Source organism: Ahaetulla prasina, chromosome 5, assembly GCF_028640845.1.
Source record: "Ahaetulla prasina isolate Xishuangbanna chromosome 5, ASM2864084v1, whole genome shotgun sequence".
Taxonomy (NCBI): Eukaryota; Metazoa; Chordata; class Lepidosauria; order Squamata; family Colubridae; genus Ahaetulla; species Ahaetulla prasina.
The window spans coordinates 38,973,795-38,998,985 of NC_080543.1; the positions used below are offsets into that span (position 1 = coordinate 38,973,795).

At 33.8% G+C, this 25,191-nt stretch overlaps 1 protein-coding gene across 2 annotated transcripts; it reads left to right on the forward strand.

Annotated features, from left to right (window-relative positions):
• The first annotated feature begins 119 nt into the window (after window positions 1-119).
• On the forward strand, window positions 120-24,722 carry ZNF654 (zinc finger protein 654). Of its 2 annotated transcripts, none has more exons than XM_058185239.1 (9): window positions 120-294; window positions 7,536-7,681; window positions 9,222-9,303; window positions 11,641-11,776; window positions 13,236-13,255; window positions 13,729-13,868; window positions 14,721-14,862; window positions 16,836-19,107; window positions 19,502-24,722. In XM_058185239.1, the coding sequence occupies exons 1-9, from the start codon at window positions 163-165 to the stop codon at window positions 19,507-19,509; spliced, it is 3,078 nt and encodes a 1,025-aa protein (XP_058041222.1). In that variant the 5' UTR covers window positions 120-162; the 3' UTR covers window positions 19,510-24,722. The 2 variants fall into 2 exon arrangements, with proteins under 2 accessions (XP_058041222.1, XP_058041221.1); XM_058185238.1 differs by having other exon boundaries at window positions 13,053-13,255; window positions 19,502-24,717.
• Window positions 24,723-25,191: the final 469 nt, after the last annotated feature.

Genomic DNA, 25,191 nt, shown 5'->3' on the forward strand with positions numbered 1-25,191 from the left:
GATGAGGGATCTGCGCTTGAATGACAAGCACGCGCACCACTAACAAGGCACCGTAGGGGGCGGTGCCGGAATTGGAGTACGCGGCCGAGAGGGCGGGTCATCCGGCAGATCGGGGCGGGGGAGGGAGCTGGGACTCGGTACGCGCAGGGCGGCCAGAGCAGCATGGCGGAAGACGAGAGCGACCAGGAATCGGAGAGACTCGGCGAGGAACTTAAGGCCATTAATGAGCCGCACCTTCCCGCCGGATTGTCTCCTGCCCTGAGCAGCCAGTATTATTGCTATCGCTTCTGCCAGGTGAGTGGCTAGTCCCGCCCCCTGTAGACTGACACTCCGGGACTTGGGGGGCGAAGACAGCCGAGCGATGGACGCCAAGGAATTTCGGACGGATATTTCTGCGGCGAAAACGTCGGAGGCTCCCCTCCCTCTCTGTCGCGGTCCTTTGCAGAGCTAGCGGCTGCAAGGGGGAAAATAAATAAGAGGGCGAGCCTAACGCGGAGGCACTTCCCCCTTTCTCCGGTCGAGGCGAGGGAAACCTATTTCCTTTCATTTCTGCCTTTTCTCTTCACTCCTAGGGAGAGCGGTAGGAGAGTCGCCCGTGGCCGAGCAGGCGGCTGTCCGTGAGGGAGAGTTGATTTTTCGCGACGTCAGTTTTCCGCTCCTCCAGGCTCTTTCATTTTGTCCTTGTCACTGTCACCCCTCGGTGGCTTAGAAACTGGTCCTGGTCCTGACCGTTTCCTTTTACCTCACGGGCTGCCTTCTGAGGTGAAAAAAAAGGCCTCTCCCCTCCCACCCCAGTCCTCTCGTGGGCCGCTCCATTTGCTGTTACCTGGGTGAGGGGCGTGTGGGGAGGGGTACGTTCAAGTCCGGAGTTGGTGGCTCTCTCGGTCTAAGAGCTGGAGATCTATTTTTTTATTATTATTATTATTATTATTATTATTATTATTATTATTATTATTATTATTATTATTATTATTATTATTATTATTATTATTATTATTATTATTATTATTAATGCTGAAAGTCTGTAGCGATTCTCAGTCATCCAAGCTCATGGTTATCCCAAAGGTGCTTTTTTTCAGGAGGCAACTGGACTTTGTTTTTTTTTTCTTTGACGTTCCGTTTCTCATCCAAGAAGCTTCTTCAGCTCTGACAGGATAGTGGCGAATGGAAGGATTTATATCGTTTGCATTGACGAGGCAATAAGAAAAAGCTAGTTCTTTAAAGGGGTTAGGGGAGGGGCTCAATTCTTCCCAGACCGCCTCTTGCTCCTCCTCCTCTTAAAACTTTGTATTTGGTTGGCCTGAGCATGAATGAGGGTTGCGGAGAAAACAGCCCACTGTTTCAAATGGGAGTTCATTACTTAGTTCCTGCCTTATTGCTACTACCGGTAGTTGTTCAGTTTTCCATTAAGAACCTGCGGAGGTTAATATTTTGCCAGTGCATGTCTTTTTCTGATGGGATGGAAGCTGGAGGGAAGATCTGGATTGGTTATTACAGGTATGTTGACTTAAGTTTACCACTTCATTCTAACCCTGCCAGCTATTTACTTTGCTGGTATTTTGTTTTGTATGATCCTATGATTTTGGATTCTGTTTGTTCTACTTCATACCATCGTGGCTTGGGGAATTTAAAGGTAGTTCTGTGGCGGGGTTGGAATAAAAGCCCAAATGAAAATTAAGATCATGCACATTTACCTGAATTAACATATTCAGAAAAAAAGGCACATGTTTTAAGTGTTTGGCATCTGTGACATATGACGAATCTTTTGATTATATCATTGCTTTGTCATGATTTTTAAACGGTGTTTAATTGTTTATGTTTGAGAGACTTAGAATATAAGTGAACTTGTCTAAACATGATTTTTACTTTTATGCTGTGCTAGCTTTGTGCATTTCTACATTATTTAGGTGGAATCCTATACAGTTTAATTTCATGTGTTTCGTGTGTTTTTTAGTAACTATATTTGGTTTGTTATTCAAATGAAATTTTACTAAAGTGGTGGCTTGACTCATACACCCAATTAACCATTTAGCCATAGTTTATGAAATAAACCACAGTTTACTATATTCACCCAAAACTATGCCATAAAGTATGATTGAAAGACCTCAGTGTCTGGATTCATATACTGGATCACATTTAAACAAAATGAAGAAATTGTATGATGTCATTTGATGTGTGGTTCATATTGACTTTTGATTTAGAAATAATATATTAAATACATTTCATAGGTTAAAGTTGATTCTATAATATTTGTGAGAAGTATTAATATTAATGTATATATCTGATAGAAGCTTATCTCTGTGGCATAAAGTGGATGTTTTTCTAAATCCAGAATAGGAAATCCACATAAAAATCCACAAATAAAATCCTGTGTAAAAACAGGTTTGAAAACAATAGTATTTTTACATTTTCCATGCCACTGATATAAAGATTTCATTCCAGTTCCTGGCTTTTTTAAAAAAGTCTTAATCAATGCAAAACAAACATTTTGAAAAAGAATGATTTCATACAGAGTACATATTAATAAATGTTCATATAAATATAAAAGTTCATCACTTTTAATGAAGGGTAACTATATTTTATTATAATTATAAATCTATCTTGATAAGTAATTTATTGATGACTTCCCGAATAACTGCAAAGTGTTTAATAAATTGGGCATATATTTATCTTTCTAATGATGAAGAATCTTTTGGTTATAAGTAGAACATGGTGAACCCATTTTCTTTGTCCAGGTGTCAGTTTCCATGCTGTAGACATTTATAGAACAATGTAAAATATTTTTGAATGATGCATTAATTGAATTGCATGTCCAAGTTTTTGTATAAATGCAATGTCTGAAATATTTTTTGTTGAATAAAAGCTATTATGCAGATAATATTTTTATTTACTGCAGAAAATTATTTTAAAAAATCATCTTTATCCTATAAATGAGCTGAAGCATAAAATACCTATTTCCAACACATTTTCCATACAACAGGCTTTTTAAATTCGTTTTGAGATCCTGATGACTCTATATCAGTTTAACACAAGAAAAGAGTCAAAAGCCAGTTCCTACAAATCATGTATCACAGTTTTGAAATCAATGTTATAGTGATTATAATATAATATAGAACTATCCAAAATCGGTTATAATTTGGTGTCAGCAAAACAAAAAATAAGAATTAAGATCTAGGGTTAATTCACTACTCATAATCATATCTTTTTGAACTTGATTTAGCAAAAATCAGCCATTGTGGTTTATTTAGCAAACTGATTTTCTGTGTATATACAGATAATGTATTTAGATTTGAGTGGCATTTAACTACCTTTCTGATCTTCCTATTTTATATTAATCATTTGTTTTTAATTTGACAGTGATGTGCCTCTCTAATCAGGCTGTTTTACCTTCCAAAGTAAGGTGCATTTTAAAAAATATGGAAAGCATTTTATGTGAATGACTTGCTAACTTTGAATTGGCATTATAATAGGTGTACTCATACTATAATCTTATGAATAAGTAGTTTTTTAATGGTTTGAAGGTGAAGATGTGACATTCCAATTTCTCACTATAACTTGGGGTATAAAGATAAATGTAATGTTTTAATTGGACATTTCAATTGAGAAACAGGTGTAATTGTCAGCAGGTTGGAGTGAAGTCTGATGTTATATACGTCTATTGACATTTGAATGGGTCCTTTCATACACAGTGCAAACACAAGCAGTATTTCTTTTATTTCTTGTGATTTATAGTTTTAACTATTTGGTTTGGTTACAGTTTAATACATACTCCAAGTTTTGATTTCTGTATTATTTATTTATTATTTATTGTTTCAATTTCTATACCGCCCTTCTCCCAAAGGACTCAGGGCGGTTTACAACCAAAGTAAAGACAGTTAGTACAATTTTTAGGACCAGTTTAAAAGGAAAATTTAGAGTTGGTATTGCAATAGAATGAATGCTATGTGGCAAATCTGTCACGTTGATTTTTTTTGTTTGTTTGTTTGTTTACATTTATACCCCGCCCTTCTCCGAAGACTCAGGGCGGCTTACAGTGTGTAAGGCAATAGTCTCATTCTATTTGTATATTTTTACAAAGTCAACTTATTGCCCCCCCAACAATCTGGGTCCTCATTTTACCTACCTTATAAAGGATGGAAGGCTGAGTCAACCTTGGGCCGGGCTCGAACCTGCAGTAATTGCAGGCTTTGTGTTCTTAATAACAGGCTGTTCTTAATAACAGGCCTTACCAGCCTGCGCCATTCACCGGATTAATGATGATCTCTAGGATTATGATTAGGAGCTGGTTTTTAATTTTTGGAAACTTAACTTTTTATAAAATTAAAGTCTTAAATCATACTTTTATGGGTATTTTTCTTTGTAGTTTTTTTTTCTATTTTTATACCAATATATCAGAAGATGATGAATTCTAGGCCTTTCTTAGGCATGAAAGCCACCTGGGTAACTTTCTCAGCTAGATTCCTTACACAGTTGTAGGAAAATAGGAAGCAAGAGTATAAATATGTTTAAATATATTCATCATCTTTAGTTGATCAAATATATATATTTAAAAAGGGATAAAATATGATTTGATAGATGGATTAAAATGCCAAAGCCAGTCTAAACCTCTAGCTGACTGAGACTGGTCCTAATAATAATTAATAATAAAAATTCAAAAACATCTGGAGCACCATTTGAACACCATCAACATTGAAAAATATCAGTCAATTGCAAAAGGCAGCTTTACTTGAACCAGCTTACAAATTGTGACAGTATCTTTAATACCATCAAGCAACAATATCTACCTGTCCCAGGTCTTTGGGAAGGACTCAGTAGATGGATAAAAATGCTGGATCTAATCTAAACATCTGGCTAACTGTGCAACCAATCATAACAGCTAGTAGCATGTTGATACTGAGGCAAAATCCTTATAGGAATTGTTCTGTGTATCTTGTTTCTGAGTAGATGCTGTGTTTTATCTAAACTAGAGGGCTAACAGGCCACCTTAAATTATGAAAGTTTTAAATTGTAAGTTTTCTATTATTTCTCAGCCATGGAATGGTGCAAAAAGTATTCTTTTCCTTTAACAAAAGTAGAAATACATTTCTATAGCACAAATCGTTTTCTTGGGGGAAGAAATAAAGATAGTAAATCCTCATTTAGCCATTGCAAATGGGAATGGCAATTCTATCACTAAGCAACATGTTCATAAAAATGAGACTGTGCCAACTTATGATATCACTTCTGCCTGCAGTCATTAAGCAAATCACCTGTGGTGGTTGTGCAACATCATGTGACTGCAACTTGTGACTTCTGACTTCCCTGTTGACTTGTTGGAAACTGTGAAGATTTCAACTATGAAGATTTCCACACCTCATTTCGGACATTAATACAATTGAGCGTGTCCAGAAATATTTTACAAGAAGAGTTCTCCACTCCTCTGTTCACAACAAAATACCTTATGCCACCAGACTTGAAATCCTGGGTTTAGAAAATTTAGAACTCCGCCGCCTTTGGCATGACCTGAGTATAACTCATAAAATCATCTGCTACAATGTCCTTCCTGTCGAAGACTACTACAGCTTCAATCGCAACAATACACGAGCACACAATAGATTTAAGCTTAATGTGAACCGCTCCAATCTTGATTGTAGAAAATATGACTTCAGTAACAGAGTTGTTAATGCCTGGAATGCACTACCTGATTCTATGGTCTCTTCCCAAAATCCCCAAAGCTTTAACCAAAAACTATCCACTATTGACCTCACCCCATTCCTAAGAGGTCTGTAAGGGGCGTGCATAAGAGCACAAGCGTGCCTATCCTTCCTGTCCTAATGTTCCCTTTGATTGTATCCAATTTGTATGGTTATTTCATGCTTATACTTATATATACTGTTGTGTTTGACAAAATAAATAAAATAAAATAAATAAAAGATTGTAAATTGTGATCATGTGACTTTCAGATATCATGACTTTTATAAATGCATGCTTGTTGCCAAGCATCTGAACTGTGATCATGTGATTACAGGATGTTAACAGTGATTGCAACTTTGAGACTAGTCGTAAAGCTCCTTTTTCAATGTTGTTGTAACTTTGAATGGTTATTAAACAAGCAATTGGTAAGTGGAGACTATTTGTAGAAGCAGATTGTAAGGAATTGCCTTCTCAGTACTTCCATTAGCTGTATCAGGGATTCCTTTTCTCTCTCTGAAAATCTATTGTAATTAAAAGTCAAGCAGTTTTCCCAATTTGGAAATCACTCTTGGTGTGTTTCAGTCCTTACTGAAATAGCAGTTCTTTAAGTTACTCGAGGTTGTATATAGTTTAAGAAGGTATCCGAGAGAGCAGGCTTTAAAACTTTCTTTCATGTAGTTTTATTTAGTGTAATTCACTAATAGTTCTATTTATATATCTTCATTATATACTGGTTCAAATAATCTTACGTATTTACATTTTCTCTACATACTATAAATATGATATAGATCTGCCACAATTTTTAATCGGTGTATCTGTAGAAATACTATATATTTAGGTTTTTTTTTAAAGGAAATCAGCTGGTTTAAAAGTTACCATTATATCTTATTAGACAAATTTAGCTTTTTTTGGTAAATCAATCAATCACAGTCCTTCAAAGACAGTTTCAGAATGTAATCTTTGAAAGTTAAAATGATGTTTAATAATGAGATGTTTCAAGGTATAAAACAGGTTACTGTTCTTGTACATGAACTGTCTACTATTTCGGAACTTGTCTTCTATTATTTTGAATGTGATAGTTCTGGAGTGAAATAAAAAATTCTGTTGATTATTAACTTTGAAATTTAACCATATAAAAATTACTATAAATTATGAATTCCTGTTTATTGGAAAAGTCCTCACATGCTAACTCTGTGTATGACATATACTTAATACACCCCTTTAAGAATTATTAAGGTATAATACTGAGCATCTTATTCATTTTTTTAACAAAGCTGGAAGCCAGAATCTGACACGTAATCTTGGAGGAATTGAATACAAAACTGTGCATAGTAAACACAAAGACTTTCAGCTGATAATACAAATTAAGGTTAAAAAGTTGATGAGCCGAGAGTGGGATGCATTATTTGTGGGTAATGATAGAGAAACGTTAGGATAAGTGATCAAAAAGGGAATAGATAATAAATCAATTTATTTTCTTGTGTACTGTTTAAACATCCTATCCTCTTGCATTACTATGTTTCTTATCACCCATTGGAGACATTGTGGGTGATAATTGTATGATTTATTTTTGAAAAGCAAAAAAAAGCAATTATGGACTGAAGACTCAAAATCTTAATTTTTTTTTATATGAAAACAACTTACTTGTGTCTTATGTAGTCTCAAACCATAAAATAGGGTTAATCTTGATTTATCAAACTGGTTGTCTTATCGCGGAACTGTATACTTTGATTTTCTAGTTGTAGTGTTTAGTGAGGTTGAAAAGAAAAATTGCCTAGCTGTAGAATATAACAAGCAGCTATATTCCTGCTTACATGCTGTTTCAGATCAAGTTTAATGCGTACTGTTTTCTCTGCAAACAGGTTGTTGAAGATTATGCTGGAAGATGGCAGGTTCCTCTGCCACAGCTTCAAGTACTCCAGACAGCTCTCTGTTGTTTCACATCTGCATGTGTACCTTTTCCAGATGAATGTGAACATGTACAGTATGTGCTAAGTAGCCTAGCCTTGTAAGTAGACCATGCTCTTCCTATTGTAAACTTTTAAACTTTTGGATATTATAGGATAATTTGAAAAATTAATCTTCAAGGGTAATTTTTTAAGCTTTAGGAAGAAGATAGTTGTCATTGTTTTCCAAATATATAAAATGAGAGAACTGTTTAAGAATTTGTGTGGAGTATATTGATGGACATATGGGCTTTATACAGGACATTGTTCCTCATTCATTTAGTAATCTTCCCTACCAAACTAAGATATGAAACAGTGCTAATATCTTTGTTTAAACATTTATTTATGGGCTAGGAATAATTACCATCTTTAAAATAAAATTGAAAATGATGTATAACTTTTATATTATAATTGAGAAAATAAAATATAAGACATGAACTAATTTGTATGCTATGGCAACAAAACATTTTCAAATAAAAAAAAAAGTTTAATTATTTATTCAAAGCCTATCATCTTTATACAGGCTCCGGTACTAGTTTTAAATATTGGAAACTCAATCCAAACTCTCTTGGATATATATCAAATAGTGTTTTGACCACTGAATACATATTTATTTAGTGAAGGGCAGGTTGCTGTTGGGTATCATCATCCTTTGTTTTAGGCAAGTTAAAGGAAAAACTGCAGATCTATATTTAGGAAAATCTTGCCAAAACAATTCCCCAATACTAAAATGTAATAGGTTGCAGTTATTTGCACTCACCATATGTAGTGTGGTATTATCATTAACCTGCCTTTTATCTAATTGTTTCTACAAAAATAAAAAAAATTGTTAGAATACTTATACATAATTACTGCAAAGTCTCTCAAATCTTGTGGAAGACCAAAAGGTATTTGATAACTTCATTTAAGGCATTATACTTGCAAACTCTGGTAAAGGATCGTCACAAGAATGCTGAACAAACAAATATCTAAAACCTCAAGGTATCAAAAATTAGCACCCTCATACATATAGAGGTTCAGTTCTGATTAACAACAATTTTAATTTTATCAAGCCAACAGTTGTAGACTGGGACTTAAAGTTCAGCTTCATTAGATTGCATTTTTTTTAAAAAAATATTTTATTATTCCACATCATAATGATGTGGAATAATATGTATGTTAGCAAAAAGCAGTGTTTACTGAAAAAAAAAACTTGTTTTCTGTTTGGAGATAGAATTAGCACCAAATGATGTTGGTTCATAATTTAAATCCTCTTGAATCTGTAACCTTTAATTGGATTAGAAATTTTAGGTTGTAGTGGTCCTTAATAAAATATTTCTTCAATTCAATGATATGGAAGTTTGTATAGACTATAATACACTAACAATTCTGCTAATATATAATGTAACATACCATTTCAACATTGTATTAGGAAAAACATTACTCCAATATTTTACCCTGTCAATAACTTTCTATGTAGTACAATTAAATAGCTTACCTGATAGAGAATCCATAGGGCTTTGTCAACATTGCTCCTTCATTTAAAACTCTTTATTTAAATTTGTGACATAATATGCTTGCTCTGCTTATTTCTTTTTAACTTCAAGTTACTTTGATTTATAGGAGCTTTTTCGAACTGTTGTTATTCTTTGGAAAAGATGAATTCTATGAAGATCCTTTAAAAGACATTCTTGGGTCAATCCAGGTAATTTGCTAGTGTTCAAATAATTAAGTGTTAACAAGCATAATGCTACCAATTTATAAGTAGTCCTTGATTTATGATCATTTATTTAGTGACCATTCAAAGTTTTGACAGCAATGAATGAATGGCAGTTATATAGCTGCACCCTCTTGGTCACATGATTGTGATCTGAATGCTGGGCAATCCATTCATTGGTTCCCAAGTGACCAATGATCATGAGTGCCATTTGTAATCTTCCATGCCGATTTCTCCAGAAAGTCAAAGGGGAAGCCAGCAGGGAAGACTGCAAGTTGCTGGGGTAACTCTCCTACTTGTGCATCCTCCCCCAGCCTCTTTGAACCTGTACTGCACTGGTCACTTGGACAGCCCTGTGCACATTCCCTGACCTATGCAGTGCCTATCACAAACCCTCCCTGACTCATTTAGTACCTCTAGTGCAACCCTTCCTGCTCCCTCATCCACCCACCCCTACAACACTTTTCACAGATCTTTACACACTGTAGTACCTATTGTGTACCCTTTTGGGCCTTTCCCCACACCCCACCTATCCCCTTCCTTTCTCCCTGATCTAGCAGAAGCTGTTAACTTGCCTGTGGGTCTGGGAATTGCAACTTCCTGCTGGCTTCCTCCATTGACCTTGAAGCAGCAGGAAATTGCCATGCCTAAAGACCATGGGATTGAGTTAACAACAGCAAATGGGACTGCGGGAATTACTGTTGCTAAGCAATATGATCACATTTTCTGACAGTACTCCTTAGTGACAAAAAATTTTGTTTCTGTGGTGTCACGAACTACCTGGATAAGGAAGTTTATCAAAAAGGAAAATTCAGTTTCTAAATAACTTAAAATTTAAGTTTGAAATTCTGCGCCAATGTTTAATGCTGTAAATTGTATATAAATAACATGATTAATTGTTAATATCAAATTCATGTAGGAATCAGTTTGTGACTTTAGAATCTGTTATTGTATCAGACCATCTCTCTTCCTTGCACTCTGCGGCGGTTCTATAAATTTCTAATGACAGTTGAGAAAATGTTAATTAGTAAGCAAAGCTACATAATCCTTGCCAATTAAATTCATAAACATTTTTCCTATAAGTGGTCTTCCCTGTTGAAATTTTCAGTAGCCCTTGGCTTAGCTCCTAATAGACTATTTTTAAGTACTGTTTATTTGTGATATCTATCTATTATATAAATATTTGATAGCTATATAAAACTCTCATTGTCATGGTTTTAAACTGGATGAAATGGTGTGTTATAAGGCAATAGTTTTTGAAGTAAGGTACCTTAAATAGCTAACATATACAGGATGTGTCCAAAATCTGGGAGCCATGACTCCCAAGGGAATCAATTTTGGGGAAGTTGTGCTTCATGCTGTTGACTGCCTCTGTGCTGCTGCTGTGATGTTATCTTTGTTTTCATGTTTTGAGACAGTCTCCCAGCCAGTATCACAATTCCTCACTCCCTTCCTCACCCAGCAGCAGTCATTTATTTGACTGCTGGAAAGGGAAGGAGGGAGGGAGGGAGAGAAGGGAGGGAGGGTGGGAGGTGCGTCTTCATGAATGCTTGGAAGAAGCAATAAATGTAATTGAAGAGAAACTTGAAAAAATATTAGGCAACACTTACACTTTTTAAAATTTTGGGTTAAAAGAAAGTGTGGCTAATTGATGTGGCAATAGCAGAGGGTGGGTAGTGGAATAGAAAAAAAAATTGGAGAGATCACAAAGTATCAAGATCTAAAGTCAAAATTTGAAAGATGATAGCATAAATTAGCCATGGTGATCTCAGCAATTATTAACACTGGGTGCCATACCAAAAATACTTGGACAGCACTTACTTACAAAATCTGTGAATTGACAAAAATTTCCATCCGTCAATTGTGAAAGGCCACATTGAATGAATCTGCAAATGTACATAATGACATCCTAGGTTTTTGAGAAGAGGTTGATCAATATGAAAGTCAACACCAGCTAAAGAATGGCTGCTGTGACTTTATATTATTGTGAACAGATAATAATTATATTCCACATTAGTTCATCAGTTACATTTTCAGTTCTGTTCACTTTATTCAATTCTTAGTTAACTCTCCTCAACCTTTCATTTTTAAAACATTTCCTTTGGGACAAGTAATTAAAAAGTATGTTGCCAGTCAGTTTTTGGCAAATATGCATGAGTATAGTTGGAGCCCCTAACTTTATGCTAAAAATGGTGATATCTTTGCTTTAAGTTATTTCTGTGTACTACTGCTCATATTCTAAAAACTAAGAAGTATATGCAGTGCACTGATACATTCCCAGGTACATTCTAAGTACTTCAATGTTCACTACTTATTCCTCCATAGGATTGCCAGAATCGACTCAGCAGATACAGAAATGTTAACTTAGAATTGGTGACTCGAATTACCAGAGACGGTGGACCTTGGGAGGATCCTGTATTACAAGCTGTTCTTAAAGGAAGACCAGCTTCTCAGGAATTAGGTATAAATCATATATCGAATCCCTAGTGCTGCCGTGTAACGGGATGAGCTCCCGTTACTTGTCCCAGCTTCTGCCAACCTAGCAGTTTTGAAAGCACGTAAAGATGCAAGTAGAAAAAATAGGGACCACCTTTGATGGGAAGGTAACAGCGTTCCGTGCGCCTTTGGTGTTGAGTCATGCTGGCCACATGACCACGGAGATGTCTTCGGATAGCGCTGGCTCTTCGGCTTTGAAACGGAGATGAGTACCGCCCCCTAGAGTCGGCAATGACTAGCACGTATGTGCGAGGGGAACCTTTACCTTTTTTATATATTAAAAATAGCATAATTTAAATTAATGTTAAATGTAGGAAATTTTTATTTCCTTTCTTTATAATTGTTTCCAGGCAGTGAATGTTGTAATGTATTTCTTAATCACAGGATAGAACTAATTCCATTAGAGACTAAAGTTGGGCTGAAAGATAAGAAAATTTAATGTACAATATATTCTGGATTTTGAGATTATTTCTTATGCATGGAAAACAATTTGTACTGATTTTATAGTTATTGGTCCTGAGATGAGACAGGATTAAAGAATAATTTTATGTGTGCATCTTGTTACTTCATGAACAATAATTTTATCAGCTTCGCAAGAGTCAAGCTGACTTGATGGCATGTCATAAATCATTGCAATTGCAGATAATGTTCTCAAGTAAAATGCCATGTTATTTTCATAGGAATATAGTATGAACTCACTGAACAATATTGCAGCATTCTAATTTAAAATATTTATGGTCTTAATTAAATAGTTTCATGGATTAAATTATATGTGCATATTTAGGAGCAGTGTTAAAGAAATGCTATTTGTTATTATTGTAAAAGAAGATTGCTCAACATACATTATGATTTACATGTTTCCAAGAGGAATGGGTCCAGAGAATTTCTTGGAAGGAAGTTGTAGGAGTTATAATGGGTGAAATGGCTCTCTTTAGGATATGTCCTTGAAATTTCCCATCCCCAGTCCTCAGTCAGAAAGAAAGGTCTTAATTTTATGCCCTCAATTGGGATAGGGGAGGCAGCAACAAAAGGAAGATAGTGAACTGCTATTTTTTGCATTGCTGTCATAGTAATTTTATAGTGGCCCCATTCTTTTATCCATGTTTTTAAAATAAAACCTCCATATATTATCCACTTTTTAATTTTAATAAGTTTAATATGTTTCCAATGTTTTGTAAACCTGATTTAATATAACCTACTGTTAATATTTTATAACTGAATTATTTGTTTTCTTTTACCAGTTAACAAATATTTAAGCTCTGAAAATCCACTGTTCTTTGAATTACGTGCCAGATATCTTATTGCCTGTGAACGCATCCCAGAGGCAATGGCTCTTATCAAAGCTTGCATGAATCATCCTAATATTAGCAAAGACCTTTACTTCCATCAAGCATTTTTCATGTGTCTTTATATGTCTCCGCTAGAAGATCACCTATTCCAAGAGGTACAGTTTGTCAGCTTTAATGTAGTTTTATGATATGTCTTGATAAGGAATAGTATTCTAATTCATATTAAACAAAATAAAGGATCATCTTTTTTAAAAAAATCATTCCTGTATTACGACTATATAGCTTAATCACAACTCTGTATATTTTATTTTTTGAATATTGTACAACTATTTCCTAGTATTAGCATTTCATTAACCCTGCTCTAAGATTGCCAAGTAACAAGTAATGTAATGGGAATTTTGGTCATGAAAAATAGGAGTAACGCTAACTATTCCGTTCAAATTAATAAAAAACCAAATATGCCGTATATAAATTCTTGTTATTCCGTATATTCCTCTTCCCCCTTGTATTACTAGCTTTCTGTATTGGGTAATAGAACTAGTAATAGGAGCTAGAAATTCCAATTATTGTAAAAGGTTAGCCTCTTTCTTCCTACACTTGCCTGAGTTATCTCATTTTGATTGCATAGCATTTGCTGAGGACTGACTGCAAGAATGGCATTGAAATCATCTGCAACATTGCAAAAGAAGGGAAGATTGCTGTAGCATTGAATCTTTGTGAATTGTTTCTTATTCCACAGCTCAAAAAAGGAGATATGTATTGCATCTGGTAAATCTTTTCTTTCAATAATACTGCTTTACACTAATGTTATAATAAAAGTAAATTATAAAGGAAAAGTCAAAGCCTAGTTAATTATTAAGAATAAATAGTGCTTGGATGCAGTTTCATTGACTGTAAATCCATCAATTCAATATATTAGTGAAAACAAAGTATTGGATATTTTTGTATTGTTATAAATTGCTTAAAAATATTGGATTATTTTACTGATTTACTTAACTGACAACTAGAAAGTAACTTAATTTTTTTCCAAGTTAATTTCTTTACAACTTCTCATTTATGGCTAGTGCTTTTATGAAACTTGATCAAAATTTCATTAATCTGTAAAAACTATGTCTTACATTTTAATTGTTAAAAAGATTCAAAAATGGAAAATTAAGAAAATGCAAAAGTGCCTTATATTTAAGCTGACTACTCTAAAAATGTCACATAGGCTCTAGAGAATCATAGTTTTCTTATTACATTTGTAGATACTGGAAATTGAACCTTAGGTCTGCAGACAAGCTAGGCTCAACCACTTATTTATGATTTCTCTCAAATAGCTTTTTGAATACTATAAATATATTGATAATAATACATATTTCCATATGCAGATTTTGCATACAGTGAAAATTTATTTTAAAACACTAATTGGAGGATGTGGATGGTTTTAATAAATGGCCATTGAATCGGAGAGTGCATTTCCAAGTTGATTTGCATAATAGTACCATTATGCAAATGACACAAATTATGTGATTTTTTTTTAATAACACTGAATTATCTCTACCATAGATTTTAAGATGATAAATAGCATATGTTTGGTATGTTGGTTCTTAAAATAATAAGCTTCATTTTGTTTTACAGGGAGCTGATCTTTATTTGGAGTAAACTGCAGCTTAGGTCTAACCCATCAAAGCAAGTATTTGTAGATCAATGCTACCATCTTTTAAGGATAGCTACAAATTTACATGTTATTTTCCCTTTCATGAAAGTCATTAGGGATGAAGTAAGTAATAGCATTTGCCTCAGATATGTTTTAAAAGTACCAATGTTAAATATTGTATAAGTTATATCATTACATTGTTAAATATTTTGTTGAAAAAGAATATATTGATATTATCTAAAATACTTTATTTGCACATATGACATAGGGGAACAGCAAATAGTACCCTTATGGAATTTGTGTTTTGAAGTTTTATTATAGGGCAAGAATAAAATGTGCTGTGTACAGCTCTAATATGGACCAATATTAGTAGGGTTAGCTCAACATATATTTAAAAAAATGATTGTAATTATGAAGACATTTTCTTTTTACATTTTACAAATTATAATTAATGTATATTAGTTTATAAGTTCCATAATTGTTTTATGCAATATGTAAAAGAAAGTCATTGGATAGAATTTTATTTTATTTTATTTATTTATTTTTATTGGCCAAGTGTGATTGGACACACAAGGAATTTGTTTTGGTGCATATGCTCTCAGTGTACATAAAAGAAAAAGAAAAAAAATACATCAAAGGTACAACATTTACAACACAAATGATGGTCATAGGTTGCAATTTAACCCTTAATGATAGCAACAAAAAGTTACAGTCATACAGTCAAAGTGGAAAGAGATTGGTGATGAAACAATGAGAAGATTAATAGTAGTGTAGATTTACCGTATATACTCGAATATAAGCCGATCCGAGTATAAGCCGAGGTCCCCAATTTTACCCCAAAAACTGGGGTAAACTGGGGACTCGAGTATAAGCCGAGGGTGGGAAATGAGGCACCTACCGGTTGGGGAAACCCTCCTCCCTCAGCTGAGAAGGCTGGCGGCTCCCCCGCCCCGCCCTCTCACTGCACCGTCCGGTAAAATGTGAAAAAAAGAAAAAAAAACAAAACTCGAGTATAAGCCGTATATACTCGAGTATAAGCCGAGGGGCTTTAAAAAAAAACAAAAAACTCGAGTATAAGCCGTATAGACCCGAGTATAAGCCGAGGGGACGTTTTTCAGCACAAAAAACGTGCTGAAAAACTCGGCTTATACTCGAGTATATACGGTAGTAAATAGTTTGACAGTGGAGAGAGAATTATTTGTTTAGCAGAGTGATGGCCTTCGGGAAAAAACTGTTCTTGTGTCTAGTTGTTCTGGTGTGCAATGCTCTGTAGCGTCGTTTTGAAGGTAGGATTTATCTATTCTAAAAAGAAAGTCATTGGATTTTGTTGCAAAAGTATTTTTTTTTTTTAAATTATGATTACTAATATGGTTGTATAAAGCATTTGAACGAAGGGATCTGCAGCACACAGGAACATTGAAACATCAGTCTTTTTATATGGCTCATGCAGCTGCTTTGGAAACCCCTCACAATTTTTCCATTTGTGTATTCGTGAATTGCCACTTTTCTAGGTTCTTTGATGTGGAGGTACTTTGAGCACTTTTCAAAACAACTTTGTAAGCCTTTGCATTATTTTAATCATTTGAAAAGGAGTACTTTGTTTATGCTCTTGCCAGAACCTTTATTTAGTAATTATGCCTTGTCCTTGTATTTTAAAAGATATAATTATATATTGTGCTTGCTTTAACTCTATTTAGAAAAAATGATCAAAATTTGATCAAAAACTGGTTTGACTCAACTGAGTGAACTTACTGTAATAGGAAAATATAATGTACAATGGTAACAGTTTAAAATAAATGTACCTTTTCAAATTTTTACAATATTATTTTCAATATTTACAGTATCACTTTTCTACATTGTCAAAATACAGTACTTTTAAGAATATTTAGATCTGTTCACCAATTCTCCTGTATATTGGGGTTTGGATTGTTTTGTTTTATATCCAGTTTCTCCCTAAAGATACTGGGAATTTTAACTTTGGAACGATTTGTTGTATCACTGAGCTATAATTTTGAGATATTATGAGCTCTCTGGAAAAGAAAATGCAGAAGATTCAGTATTCTGAATTTATTCTACCTTTCCTTTCTTTCTCACAGATTGGCAAGGAAGGTCTACAGATTTGTGTAGAGATATGTGGAAGTGCTCTTCAGCTAGATCTTCAAGATGATCCAAAAATGAAATGTTTGATATACAAAACCATTGCTCACTTTTTGCCAAATGACTTAGAAATAGTGCGAATATGTGCTCTTTCTATATTTTTTATTGAGCGCACCATGGAGTCCTATTATACTATTGAACAGCTATATAAATGTACAGATGAAGAATACAATGAACAGATAAGTTCAGTTCAGAATCGTGTACGTTTTGAGTTGCTCCCAATTTTGAAAAAGGGATTGTTTTTTGATCCAGAATTTTGGAATTTTTTGATGATCAAACAGAACTGTTTAGCACTGCTAAGAGATAAAGCTGCAGCTGAACTGACTGAACGTCCACGTGAGCTTTCTTCTGCAAATACATCAAAGACACGTCGAGTACTGCGGGGTGATCAATCTTGTATACCGGAGATAAACAATGGAGAATTGGGCCGTGAAGATACTTCTGAAGCACAATTGGAAAATGATGCTAATTGCAAAAAGAACCATGTAGTTCTTAATTCATCTAAAACTGATCACAATGTACCAAAACATCGCTGCATATTATGTAACAGAGAATTTGTTGGTGGTCATATTGTGAGGCATGCCCAAGCTCATCAGAAAAAGGGCAGTTTTTCATGTGTAATGTGTTGTAGAAAATTCAGACAAAAAGGTATAATGCTTAAGCACTTAAAGAATCATATCAAGAAAATGACACTTCATCATCTGACTGCAACTTCTGTTGATAAAGAAACTCTTATTGAAAATGAAATGAACTGTTCTAGTGCTGATGTCCCCCTTCAAAATGGGGACTTGGAGAGTACTAAAGAAACTGAAGTGGAACTAGTCATTCCAAGTAGTAATCAGGAGATGCAGAATTCTGAACTTGCACTGGATGTAACCAAAAATCATGTTAGTAGCCAGGATGATGTTGTTGAAAATGGTGGTTGTGATAACGATTCAAATAATATTCCTGAGGTGGAAATTAAAGAAGGATCACCAGAAAACAGCCTAAATAGAGAACTCCCTATACTTCACAAGGTAAATGGTGTGATCTGTCCTCAAAATGATTTGGATCACACAAGTAATTTCAAATGTCCTGCAGATGGATGTATTAGAGTCTTTAAAAAAATACGTTTTTTGAATAAGCATGCACGCAAAGCCCATCCTTCTGATCTGAATGTGCAAGAGCATATAATGAAATGGAATAATGGAAAATGTAGGTTTTGTCAGAGAAAATTTTTGGATTCTCATCATTTTATTGATCATCTGAAACAACATGTTTATCCAAATGTATATTTCTGTTTGCATTTTAACTGTAATCAGAGATTTAAGCTGTCCACTGAGCTTGCAGAACATATGAAAAGTCATACAGAGTTTAAAGCTCAGTGTAACTTTGCAGAGTGCTCTAAAGTTTTTGATGACATTTCATTGTTATTTGACCATGAAGCTCAACATTACTTAAACAAAGCAAATCCTTCTGAATTCAGTGAAAATATTTCTTCAGTTGTTTTGGAATCTGAGTGTGGTATTCAAGAAATAGCAGATAATGGTGGTGAAAAGGAGGCTGTAATGGACTTGCCAATTCCCACTTGGAAAGCAAGGAAAGATTCCCTAGAACCAAAGACTTATATCCAGACTGAGAAAAAGGTAAATAATCTAATCCAGAATGGGAATGAAAATGCATATGGTAGTGCTGTCACAGTTGTGAACTTAATAGACCAAAAGATACCCGAAGAAGTAGAGCCAAATTTAGAAAGCTGTAAACTTAATGATCAGCTAGTCAACGGGCATGGTGAACTGGAACAAACAACAGCCGCACTGGATGCTGATTTGGAAAGAACGAGTGCCAATACTAGGACAGAAAATGGATCTATTCTACCTGTTCTGCAGAACTGTACAGATATATCAGATAATACTCTTGTGGATTCTCAGACACTTTCTAAACCAAATCAGATAACGGAAAATACATCATATGGCTTAATTTTAACAAAGCCTTATATTAGACCATTGCCTCCGAGTTACCTTGATGAACGATATATTAGCATGCCAAAACGAAGAAAAACTTTGACTGATAAAGCAGATGCACATTCAGAGCAAGGCAAAACGTGTAGCAAATCAGAAAGACTAAGATGCAGCAAATGTTTGACCACCTACTGTAGTTCAGAAGCACTTCAGCGTCATCTTGCACAAAAGAAGTGTCGGACACTTTTTGGATTCGATTCAGATGATGAAAGTAAGTTTTACAATTTTATTAGGTATAATTTTAGGTATTTGTACAGCAATAAAATGTTAAATGAGATAATTGGATACAAACACTGTTAGACAAAGGTTTCTAAAAAGATAGGGTGAAAAAATGTAATAAAATTATATTACATATCATGGTAAATCTAGTGTTGCCTTAGCCCAGTACTATTATGAGAAAGCATTATATTACAGGTAATAGAATTTTTGCTACTTTTGACTGTACTTACTGTGCAACGTTGTTGACATCATTACTTGACCAGGTAAAATTATGAAACTTATTCTACAATGTTTCAATGTTTTCATGAAGTCTTCAGAAAAAAAAGGTAACTAACTACCTTTTTATATTCTCTAAGGACTAACCAATTTAATCTCTTTTTTTGCAGGTGCCTGAGCAAATGATGTATGAAGACTTCTCCATTTAAGGAGTAGTGATGGAACACTACAATATTCTGCATCAACCTGCTTTTCCCTTCTTGGCCTTAATTATAAAGAAGTCTAAAATTACTAAAGAAAATCATGATCTTTCTGAGAATTAAAGCACACGGGTCACAACTAAGTGATAGGAGCCGTGCAGTATTAGTATCCAGAAAACAAGCAAACTGTGTTTAAACCCCCAAAGTACCAGTTATCTAAAAGCCACAAGTTCTTGCATAATTCTACTCTTAAGTAAATTAACTGGGTGGCTGTATACAGAATAGGTTTCATGCTGACTGAAAACAGTTGTTCCAGAGAAAAATGCCTATGGGACATGCCTCTTTCTGAATCTGTATGTTCAAAGGAAGCCATTCTGTATGATAAAACTAGTTTGAGTCACATTCAATGTTGCTGTGCATTAAAATCGGATCAATTAAAAATAGATCCATTTATAGAGGTTGACTCTTCTTGCAATGGTATATTTTGTACCTTGGAAATGGAACCGATGAATGTAAGAAAAAATCAGTGCTGGGCAGTGTATCTTAATAAATGTTTTAAGGCATACAATAAAGGCTAAAGTATGTCTTTGATATTTCCAAATTCACCTAATTAAACTTCATTCAAATGCACCAAAGCTTTTCAAGACCTGATCATGATGAATGTATAGATAGAATTCACTCTTAACAAGAATTAGCTAATCCACACAGCTACAATATTTGGTATCAAAAAGCAGTTTTAAAAGGCTCAATAGTAAATTCATATGGTTAGAATTCAACTGAATTCAGCTGGTGTATAAATTTTAAGCATAAACTTTTTAAGGTTGTCTGCATGAGTTACACTTGTTAAAATCTACTTTTATATTTAAAATGAATTAAAAAGGGTCACGCTTGATTTAAATTGACATTAGGACACTATGAATATAACTATATTCATATTGTATCAACATTGAAAAGTGGCAGTTAATTTTCTTTATGAAACAATTGCAGTCTTAAGAAATCCATACAAATGCTATCATGGCAGTGCATGCTATAAAAATAATTCAGAGGTAATTTGAGCATAGAATCTGTTATTCATTAAGCAGTCCTTCTGTCAGGCTTCTATGCAAGTATAATATAGTGAAGTTCAAAACATTTCTGAATAATTTTTGAAGTGAGCATACATATAAAATCCCATGACAAAATCAGTAAAAATAAATTACTTTAGTTCTGAGTACCAATAAAATTATTTGCACTGTGCCTTGAAAAGTTAAGCTTTAAACCCCTTATTCTTAAAATAGTACATATAAAAGCAAAGTATTCTAATCCCAAAATATCCAAGATATACCTTTCTTTAAAAACAATGGTGCACAAATATTTATTATGAAAAATAATTATTTTTCATAATAAAAATTAATATCTTTATGCAGATCACTGTGGTTTGAAAATATTTGCAAAGGGATTACATTTTTTTTAAATGGAAAAGTTATTTGATCTATTGAGCTATATTTTCAATGCAATCCTACACATTTCTACTCCAAAGTCAGTCCCATTGAGTTAATGGTACTTACTCTCAGGTAAGTGAGTAGATTTTTTAAAAATCATATTTTATTCATAAATACTAAGGACATTTTTTCTCAAGAAACAAGTATGAAACTTTGAACATAGATACACTTAAAATATAATTATATTTCTAACCACTTTTAGGTCAATCCTGATATCTAGGCACCAAATGATATTTTTAATAACTATACAGATGAAGCTGTGCTTGACTATGCTAAGTATCAAAGGCTACTGTTGAAGCAATTCGAATTATAACACGAACAGACCTTTTTTCATTTACTTTTGTAAGTCATGCAAGATTGCACAAATATGGTACCTAAGTTATCTACTTTTGAGATAAAATCCAAAAACATATATTTTGTAATATATTTGTACATCTTACTATATAGGAGATTTTATTAAAAATATTTTAATACTTTATATTATTAAATGGGAGTTATTTGCAAATCTCAGTCTTCAATTGTGTCTTAATTGGAATTTATTTAATTTGGTCAGATTAGAGAATAGGTTTTCCTTGTACAGGAATCCTAAAATTGGCAATTTTAAATGACGGCATGTTTTAATATATCAATACATGAAACTGACTTTTTTCAAAAATAAAACATTGATTTTCTGGGACCTCGGTATGTATTAGCAGTTTTAGTGTTTCATTTCTTAATCTGCATTAGGGGTGATGATGTTTTAAAGATAACATGCTATGCTTGACTTCTAGTTATTACATAGGCACAGCTGTGCACTTTTCATAATGACAGTATAAAATGGTTTGCTATTACTTTATTCCATGTTTTTGACTAGCTGAACCTGTTATTTCCTATGGATCTGTCATTCAGGTCAAATTCAAGGTTATAATCTAAGACCAAGTAAAGTGTGCTGGGTACTGACACTTGCTGAGATGGATAATTAGTGCTGTGGATATGAATCGGTAACTATACTTCAGCATTCCCTAAGCTGGGTTTTAATTTTCTAGATATGAAAAACATTAGTTTTTCTACCAACTTTAGTTTTAATGTCTTTCTGCACTCTTGACTTATAGGCATCTAAGTATCCAGACTTATATCCAAGAAATATAAGCCTTTTCCTCAGGAAAACATTCCATTTCAAATTAATTCCAAATTATGTAACATCATAAATATTTAGTATAAAACTGAAAAGGAAGATTAACCTCCTGCAAAATGTTCAGTTTTCCACTTGCCATGTTATCAGCTTTAATCAAAAACAGTTGAGTGGAATTTTAAGGTACACCATTTGATTTGTTATGCTTTACCACCGAAAAATACTTAGGAGAAATTATACAAATGGTAACATTGCTAGGACACCTGTGTTTCAGTATTGACTTGTCAGCTACTTTAAATTAGATTTGCAATACTTAATTTCAAGATATTCCCAATTGCTGTTAAACACTATTATGAGTTAGTAATTAAACTAGTGAGCCTAACTCCATATTCTAAAATACACACTTGGAAAACGCGTTGATTGCCCTTTGTAAGTGATTAGTATTTTGACTTTCCACCAGCCTTTAAAACAGCATACTGATTGATTGTTTTTAGCCAGAAGAAGAGTTACATGAGTGACTTCAATCAAACACTTGTTTGTCATTGGCAAGTTTTCATTATTGCAAGAAATAATGTTCTCTTTTCTAGTTAACTTCGAATTGCCATTGGTATTGCAAAAGTGGTATTTCTCAAATGGCTTATGTAATGCCGCCTTATCTCCAGTCTGAAATGAAAAATATAAAGCCAGCAGTAATCATTATGAAGTGCTTAGGGACCCAATTGAAAATGTGCTAGGGTTCCCCTGCCTTACCTAGAAGAATGCAAAAATTCCCAAAGCCAGAACAAGACTACTGCTGTATTTAAGATTATGTCATCTAGTTTGAAAATTAAAGCTTAAAAATTAAATGGTGGTTAGTGTTGCCCAATGTTTTGCCAGCTAATAAACACTTGGTATGCTATTCAATCTTCCTATTGAGTAAAGAAACTGCATGACTGACAGTTTTTCTAACTAGATACCAGATATATAAATAAGACATTACATAAAAAATATACTGTATTTACTTCAAGCATCTCCATTAAATCTGACTCAAGCTAGGTACAATTATCATTTTTTGGGGGGATAAGGATAACCTGTAGTACCTACAACAGATCCTCCACTACCCTAAATATTGACTGGTTCCTAGGTCAGCCTTTAGAAGACTTAACTCTTAAAGGATGTCTCAAACTTGTTTATCCATTTGGTTTGTCACAAGGCTTTGTGCATCCTCAGTCATGTAAAAAGTATTGTTCTGGCTATTTTATCTCTGCCATTTCTTATAGAACAAATTTGAAATGCTTATCTGTGGGAAAGGTCACTGGTACTTTGGTCTAGCCATATTCAGTTAAACATCTAGAACTGTATAGTTTGAAACATATAGGACAATATTCAGTATTTCTTGTTTAATGCCAAGGTGTATGAAATACTTTAAAGGGTTTTTTTATTTATTTTGCACAATATAACACCTTGATTACATGCAGTGTGTGTATTTTTGAATTCTTATGTTTAATTTGTAAAAGCAATTACAGATTTAACAAGTAAGGAAATTTGTGCTTCCTTCTTGATGGTTAACTTATTTTATTTTGCATTTTATACGAGTACAAATAAAAACTGAGCCATCAAACTGCAATAAATCAACAGTAGTATTTCATTTAAATTTTTGTATTGTAAATAGATTTGTTCAATAAAATGTTATTGCTCAATAAAATATTAAAGTTATGTCTGGAATTCTGAAAAAAACAATTTGATTTTGTTAGGTGCAATATTGCTATATAGCAGCTAGCGAGACATTTTGTATAGCTTTATAAAAAACTATATCCTGAAGCAGGTGATACTTCAGTAAACAAGAACTAACTTGCCTGAATGCACAATTTGATAACATGAAAAACTGCAGAGTATAGAACGGCAAATTTAATATTAACTATTAAGGTTTTTATTGGAAACAAAAGTTCTAGTTACAGCCTGATTTAAAAAAGTCCAATAGCAATATTGAGTCCAGGACTGGATTTTGAGAAGCCAAATTGAACCATGTAATTAACTTTGTAAAAGTATTTCTTCTGCTTTCTTCTGATCAGTGTCTTGAGGTGAGAAGCTTATTTGCTTTTCTATGAACTCATTGGGAGTTAGGAGTCCTTCCTGTGAATTATTAACATTTTTCTTCTGTTCAATCGTGCCGTTTTCAAGAGACTCAAAGTCCCATCAATTTTCTTGGGAAGATTTTTCAGAAGTGGTTTGCCTTTGCCTCTTCCCATGGCTGTGAAAAAGTGACTGGCCCATGACCTAGAACTCACAATCTCCCAGTTTCTAGCTGATGCCTTAACCAATGCACTAAACTGACTCATTCACAAAATTAATCTGCAATGAAAGAATCTTATTTTGTTTTCCACTCCATCCTGAAGTTCCTTTTCTTAAAAACTTTAACCTTACATTGTAACTCATATTTAGGATATTATATATTACCAAAATGTGTGCGCAGTACCCATTTAGTCCCGTCGTTGCATTCATGTATTTGGGGAAATGTATATTTGTAATAATTTTGTTTTTGATATGGCATTGGAAAGTGAAAATTTAACTTGGAAATATCTGAATAGAGATGCCATCACCCTGTTGTTTTTTAATGAATCTTCTAATTATTATGATATGGTGATACGTTTTAATATCGTCACATTTGACATGGTTCTCGAAGAATAATGTACAAATAAGTTGTGGTCAAATAAAATAGCTGAATAGAAAGAAGACTGTTTAAAAAAAGTGGACAGGAATAAACGCGCGCGGGCACGTACGTTTTGTAGGTTAATATTATTTGGACTTTAGTACCAAAACAAAACTTCTAGACAAAGCTTACCACAAACAGCTACATACATTTATTAAAAAAAATTGTAAAACAGGAAAGCACAAGATAGAGAAAAGTTTAGTTTTGCAAAACCAGAGTTGGTATTCAAAGGATCATATATCTTACCGAATAGTTGGAAGTACTGAAATTAATTAAATTAATTAAAAAAAAAACTCCACAAAGCTGAATAATAGAACATCCAATCCAAGCGACGGAACCACAAAGCCCGCTTCTGTTCCAAGCCGAACAGTTTTCACCC

Coding starts and splice junctions, on each gene's coding strand:
- ZNF654 (XM_058185238.1), top strand. CDS start 163: ATGGCGGAAGACGAGAGCGACCAGGAATCGGAGAGACTCGGCGAGGAA. Junction 9,304..11,640: donor ACATTCTTGGGTCAATCCAG/GTAATTTGCTAG, acceptor ATTCCTCCATAG/GATTGCCAGAATCGACTCAG. Junction 14,863..16,835: donor TGAAAGTCATTAGGGATGAA/GTAAGTAATAGC, acceptor TCTTTCTCACAG/ATTGGCAAGGAAGGTCTACA.